General features: G+C 40.1%; 1 protein-coding gene across 1 annotated transcript; it reads right to left on the reverse strand.

Moving 5' to 3' along the window:
* Positions 1–3,669: 3,669 nt before the first annotated feature.
* LOC143018688 (compound eye opsin BCRH1-like) lies at positions 3,670–6,583 on the reverse strand. The gene is made up of 7 exons (XM_076174274.1): positions 6,319–6,583; positions 6,004–6,195; positions 5,447–5,641; positions 4,659–4,867; positions 4,191–4,295; positions 3,963–4,085; positions 3,670–3,774 (listed from the first exon to the last, which is right to left on the reverse strand). Exons 1-7 carry the CDS (start codon positions 6,581–6,583, stop codon positions 3,670–3,672), a joined length of 1,194 nt encoding a protein of 397 aa, XP_076030389.1.
* Between the last annotated feature and the right edge of the window lie 402 nt (positions 6,584–6,985).

The following is a 6,985-nucleotide window of genomic DNA, read 5'->3' on the forward strand; positions in this document are numbered from 1 at the left end:
CCCAACCCGCATTGTATTATCTCCCCCGCCCCCTACGGTTTCTACTTGATACCTACATTTAAACACAACTCTGTATCTCTTTCATTTAGTCAAAAGATGTAATATACGAAAGTACTTACTGTCTACAAGTTTCTCTTCTGCTGTGGTCATTTTGCATATATATATATATATATATATATATATATATATATATATATATATATATATATATATATATATATATATATATATACATATTTCGTTTACGAATACTGAGCTAAAATAATTGTTTAAAATATCACACATTCCTTCATTTGAATATTCAAGTTGACCGTCAGCAGATAATAGTGAACCAATGTGATTCCTAACAACCTTTTTATCTCTAATATAACTATAGAATTCTTTGGGATTCTCTTTGGATTTATCACCGATATCCGTTTCGTATTGTCGTTTTCGTTTTTTATTGTCTTTTTTAAATCTCTCTGTATTGATACATAACTTTGACAGTCATTAGATGCACCCAAGCACTTATATTTCTTGTAAGCCTGTCTCTTTTTAGCAATACTTTTTTCAGTTTCTTTGTCAAGCCATTTTGGGCGAGCATGATTTGGGGGGTGTCTGTCCTTAAAAGGAATGTGAGTATGAATCATCTTAGTGAGCGTATTTTGAAATATTTTCCACATCTGATCTACAGGTCTTTCGCTTAATTTTGACTCCAAATCTGTAAGCTGAAGCTCCTGACGTAGTCCTATGAATTGAGCTTTACTGAAATCGGGTATTTTAGAAACACAAGTATCTATTCTTAAATGTTTTAGTAGTTTGAATCAAACTAAATTGTGATCGCTATTTGCAACAGATTCACCGACTTCTACATCGGTTATCATGCTTTCGCGGCTAGTGATCAATAGATCGAGTAAGTTTCCATGTCTTGTGGGCTCTTTTACATGCTGAACTAAGTAATTGTCACCAAGAAAATCAATCAAGCGACTACCTATATGCTCATACACATTAATGAATGTGATGGTTAATTCTACATTAAGAAACTTCTTTTTTTTTCTCTCTCTCTTTTTATTTTAAGCCTGGCACTAACGTCTCTGTAAATGGCCATTTTTTTGTATTAATAAGTTAAGTTTTCCCAAATCCCAGGAATTCTGCTATCTAGGGCCTTCGTCAATGGGGGGTAGCCTTCGTTTGAAGGGCATCCGATCTAACAAGTGAGGTAGTTAGTATTAGGGTAAGTAATGGTTTCACACAGTGTGGGTGTATGAGTTAATTAGGAGAAGCCAAAGCTGTTCCAAGATTAAGAGAAGTCACGACACATTTGGCAGCGCTTGCAAGTCTTGCTTCTTTGTTAATCTCACAGTATTGCTTATATGTCCTTCTGCTTTTTTTCATAACCTCAAAAAGCATACAGGACTTCTTCCTTTTGTAAATATAGCTCTCTGCATCTAAAACAAGAATAGATGTGTTTGCCTTTAGATCTGGAGGTATTTGAGGGATTAATTTTTATCCTTCTAGCTCTAATTATGTATTTCCATTAAACAGTTTGTACATCTCAGCCTCGCTGGTAATGATTATGATTAAAGCATCGAGAATAAAAACAATTCGGGTTACAAAGATGCCAATGAAGGCGAGAATTTCTAGGATATTCGACCTCTAATCTCGATCATTAACGTTTTCCGCTTTTTATCCTCATTTTCGTGACTGTTACACTTCAGTGGAGTATCTAATAGAAATTCATCAAGTATCCGATTATGTGTCACATTTTTGTTTGGTATAATCCGTTTATCCAGTTCGATTATAGGAGCCACGGGTGAACGAGTAATTAATGTGCCTACAGCCGTCCTGCTAACAACCATCGTATTTCTCTCAGAACCACCGCCTCATAAGGTCCTGCCTATTTCTTGTCGAGTTTATTAAGTAATGTCGATTTAATGACTAATTTGCCAAATTGACTGCCTGCATTTAGCTGTCCTATGAAGAACTATTCCTATTAAGCTGTATAATGAGGTGGAATTCAAACAAAACATTGTCAAATTGGGAAAAGTTGTAATGATGAAACTTTTGAAAATGGAGCCGTTGATGCTGGTGTGTATGATGCCGTGACACATGTTGGACTTTTCGTTAGGAAAGTCTTGAAGATGTTCGCTGGAATGGCGCACCACGGAAAGGAGGCCGCCATTAGATGAAACAAAGATATTGCGCTCAAGAGGAAAAGTAGGGAAACTGTTTGAAAGTTGATCTTAGGATATCTTTCTTTATATACTATAAATATTTCCCAATCAGAGCAAACGCAATTTTACATTGATAATGAACGGGACAAAATAGTCCAACATTTTACCTACCACGGACATATCCTCTATATCCCGTTCTTTCAACTTAGAAGCCAAGCGAGAATGAACTAACCACCATCTGTCTTCGGAAGACTCAGGTTAAAAGTTTTCTCAAACAAACACGTACATACTAGCATTAAGGCTGCAATCTACCATACTAAATGAACATTAACCTTATTGCATGAATGGGAGACTGGACCTCTTACTTGTGTCACACCAAGCTTCTAGAATGCTTATGCAAAATAAAGGATAGAGCAACACACGTCGAAGCCTATTACAGAACAAGCAACCCCAATATAATCATTGTATCATAAGCGTCTTCGCTGGTTGGGGCACCTCATAAAAATAACACAAGACCGTCCCCCGAGGCAAACTTTGTATGGCTAGATTCCAGAAAAACATGTATAAGCTCCAGGAAAAAAAAAAGAGAGATATTCAAGTATCAATTTAGTCAACCTCTGAAAAAATATAAAATCAAATCCACATACCTAGATGAGCTAGCAGCTAAAAACCCCAAATTGAGTTCTACCTGCAGTATTGGAGGACGACAAACCAGCAAAAACCAATACCACTTATACAACAAAATCTGAATATGATTCCGTGCCCACATAAAGTGGCACCCACACCACAACTATTGAAACTTTTCATCATTAGCACATCGCCCTCATTTGGAGCAACATTGTCACTGAAATTAATAAGCAAGTAAACAAAGTGCACGCACAGATATCCATGTGTGTGTGTGTATATATATATATATGTGTGTGTGTGTGTGTGTGTGTGTGTGTGTGTGTGTGTGTGTGTGTGTGTGTGTGTGTGTGTGTGTGTGTGTGTGTGTGTGTGTGTGTGTGTGTGTGTGTGTGTGTCTGTATGTGTGTGTCAATGTGTGTGTGTGTGTGTGTGTGTGTGTGTGTGTGTGTGTGTGTGTGTGTGTGTGTGTGTGTGTGTGTGTGTGTGTGTGTGTGTGTGTGTGTGTGTGTGTGTGTGTGTGTGTGTGTGTGTGTGTGTGTGTGTGTGTGTGTGTGTGTGTGTGTACATAACTACTTGTGACTACTGAAGTCCGCAAAAGGCATATATTCATATCATGTACCTAAGTGCTGGTGCTTTAAAAGACTAATTATTAGGTAAGCCATTTTTGGATGTGACAAACACATCATAAAAAACACAATTGTTATGAGAGGGTAATTAAAAACTATGTGTACTTGGATCCACTTTTTATTTTGTAGAATGCCTTTTTTGGCATGTTTTGCTCTTTTTTTTTTATTTTTCCAAGGAAAGGGATTCATAGAAAGTTTTTCCGTGTGTTATTTCGATAAGTCTTTGCAAGATCTTATAACGTATTCATCAGGTGATATCCTGTCTAGGAGCTGTCCTTTCCCTCCACCGCGGTGGCATTCGACTTCGAATCAGAATTCTTATCCTCGGGCTCGTGGATACAGAACCATGGAACAGTCTTCTGAAGAGCCTGCAAGGGTGACGAAGAAATGGTTAGGAAGGCTATCACAACTTATCTTCGTCTATCGATGTTACTGTAACTGTTCGTCGTCAATCTTCAAAGAAATGCGTGAAACGAAATAAAACGATAAGGCATAGAAAGAGAAAGAGAGAGAGAGAGAGGGGAGGGGGAGGAGGAAGGATACAGAGAAAGCTTACCAGTCGGAACTTGGGGTGGTTGATGGCGTAGATCATTGGGTTGTAGACAGCAGCACTCTTGGCCAGCAGAGCGGGAAGCATGGACACCAGAGGCGTGATGCTTGACTGGTCGAAGGCCAGACCCTATTGCAAATAGTTTTATAGGAGATTACACTTATGTACATATTACTACGGATGTGCAAAGCTTTCAATAAACAACAAAAGACGATATCATATAAACGGCGTTACCTGAAGAGTGACTATAGCATAAGGTGTCCAGCAAATAATCCAGAGGGCGACATTAGTCATTGCAACCTTTGCGATGCGGACCTCAGCCGACTGAGCATTAGAGTCCTGTCACGTAACAAAGTTGATCGATCAGGTCATCATGTTACAATTACGTGCCGCTATATCAACAAATGCTAGACCATCGTATGGTATAATGGATAGATTTTAACGGAAACAGGGAGTGGATACTGCAAAAACATGAACCTCTTGTAATTGCGATTCGAAATAGCCTACTTCTATAAGAGAATGCAAAGGACTGGAAAAGTGACGCTGAAGCAGCATCTTGAAAAAGAACCGATAACATTCTTTGAAGCCATTAACCCTTGATCGTTATAATGCTCCCGTCTAGGGGAGGTTAAAGTGCTATTAAGTATTTACCCCGTTAATGTAGAATTCATCTATATTTAACAGAAAACAATCGAAACTCACTGCGTTGGATCGGAGGTTGGTCACATTCATCTTCTTGGCTTGTTCCCTCATGGCCTTCTCGTGGGCAAAGATAGCCTTCACGATGAAGACATAAGCCAAGACGATGATGAGGAGAGGAACGATGTAGTCGAAGACAAAGATGCAGAGACCGTACGAGAGACGGTTGACGTCACGGGACAGGTAGTCATATGAGCACGAGTCCAGGATACCTGTACGAACAGGACCTCTTATTACCTTCGAGCTTTCAATGAATGCAATGATAAACGTCTTCCTCACTTGATTTATTTTTAACTCTTTGTGGACTATCTTATCTGAGTACTGATAAGTGAAAACTACATGGACTACTTATTTAGACGGACCGTGTCATTTATACTAAACCCCTCCTCATGGCTGTTTTGAATTTTAGAAAATGGTCTGAAAAAGGTGTTTTCCAAATATGTTCACTTGATATTATATAAGACTTGAAACCTGCATTAACGTTGCCAAAGGTCTCAATTATATCAGTGAAAGCTTTTTTTTCCCTTAAGGATAACAGTTATGATGGGTTTTGGAATGTGGTCAAGTGAAAATGCTCCCCTTAGTATACGTCTGTTTTTTATGTTTGAGTAGATTGTGATTTCTGTAGTAAAACCATCTATATTGTCAGGTATTGAAATACATTGTGATGGTTAATGGCAGGTTCTGAACATATTTTAGAAACCTCGTTACAACATGGGACAAAAAAATTAGATGTGGTGGAAAAGTTTCACTGTTATTTCTTGCGGACATGAATAATTCGTCACACTCACCCTCGGGAATGTAAGCTCCCCAGCCGAGGAAGGGGGGAATGGACCAACCGATGGAGTAAGCCCAGCAAAAGAGGATGTAGAGGAAGGCCCTTCCCTTGGTGAGGGGAGCAGAAGACACTCCATTGACAATGACGTTGTAACGGTCGAAGGAAACAAAGGCCAGCGTCCACAGAGAACACAGACCGAAGATGGCTCCTGAAGAAATAATTGAATCGTGTAAGTTATGAGAGGAAAAGTTTTGAGTCTTTCAATTCTGACAACAACAAAAATACCAGTATGAGGAAATATCTAGATTGTTGTCAAACTATGTGAAGATGCAACCGATTGCTTGCCCTCGCATGTGTCGCTCCATCGGATTTCGGAACAAATGAGGTCTGATGAACAGATGTATGTCTATTTTTATATGTATGTTAGTACCCATGCGCATGCACATATCTTTGTTTTTACATATGTTTAGGTGTGTGCAAAAATGGCAAACACTGGGACAAGATAATACTGTTCTTTGTCTCCCACATATTTCGTTGGATTTTTTTCTAGATGGGCGATGAAGAACTCACCTAGACATGCGTACACCTCACAGAAGAATGCAGAGAACATCCATACTCCGCCATTGAAACAGTTGTAAACGTAAGGTGGGTACTGAGTGATTTGCATGCAGAAGTCACTAAAGGCCAGGTTGAAGACGAGCATGTTGGCGGGAGTCCTCAGATTCTTGTTTTTCATGACTAAATACATCACCAAACCGTTTCCTGAGAGCGAAAGAGTAACGCACATTCAAACACTTCTCATAGCGAAAGAAACCATGACAGTACATGAATCTATTTAGATGAAATAAAATCATACAACAGAAATTGCTTAGATTTAATACTCACCTGAGCAGGAACATATGAAGAGAAACACAAAGATCACGCCGAGGAGGTAGTGCCACATGGGATTGACTGGAGGATAGTTGCTCCAGTGATCGTGGATCAGGTGTCGTATCGTGTCCGGCACGATGTCCACCACGGTGACCCCCTCGGGGTATCCAAACGAGAAGTGACGGGGCGGTACACTAGTGGTGCTTAGATTGTGTGTGGCACGCGATGGATTGATCCTCTCATGTCTCTGCAACACGGGTGCGGGGGGTGTCGACAACATCGAGAGCATCGGCTGATACTGGGGGAGAGGCCGGGTGCGCGGTGCACACTAAGCAGTGTATAATGTTACAATTCGAACTCACATAGGATAGTTCACGATCACTATTATACGATGGATTGCACTTTTTCATATAGACACACATTTGCTATTGGGAAAACTGCGTTATTGGTCTTCTACACAACATACGATTTTCGAGACCATATTGGTTACATCAGTACTCTCACACCCCGCGTCCAAGGAGAGCGATATCTCACATCTGAACGAAGGTACGCCCATACCAAGGGCCACTAAATCTCGTAAACAATAACACACACAAAATCTAGGACTGCACACTCAAATTTCGGAGCCAGGACCGCCCACACATGCAAGTCAGGCGGGGGGGGGGGGGCAGTGGGGAGTGGG

The sequence above is a fragment of the Oratosquilla oratoria genome, chromosome 35, assembly GCF_046742065.1.
Source record: "Oratosquilla oratoria isolate Oo_2021 chromosome 35, ASM4674206v1, whole genome shotgun sequence".
NCBI lineage: Eukaryota > Metazoa > Arthropoda > Malacostraca > Stomatopoda > Squillidae > Oratosquilla > Oratosquilla oratoria.

What these genes read in the sequence shown, in the direction of transcription:
- LOC143018688 (XM_076174274.1), bottom strand. Translation starts at nt 6,583, where the DNA reads ATGTTGTCGACACCCCCCGCACCCGTGTTGCAGAGACATGAGAGGATC. An exon ending in CTTCATATGTTCCTGCTCAG is followed by an intron (nt 6,196 to 6,318) that starts GTGAGTATTAAA and finishes TTTCGCTCTCAG; the next exon opens with GAAACGGTTTGGTGATGTAT. An exon ending in ATGCTATAGTCACTCTTCAG is followed by an intron (nt 4,086 to 4,190) that starts GTAACGCCGTTT and finishes TATTTGCAATAG; the next exon opens with GGTCTGGCCTTCGACCAGTC.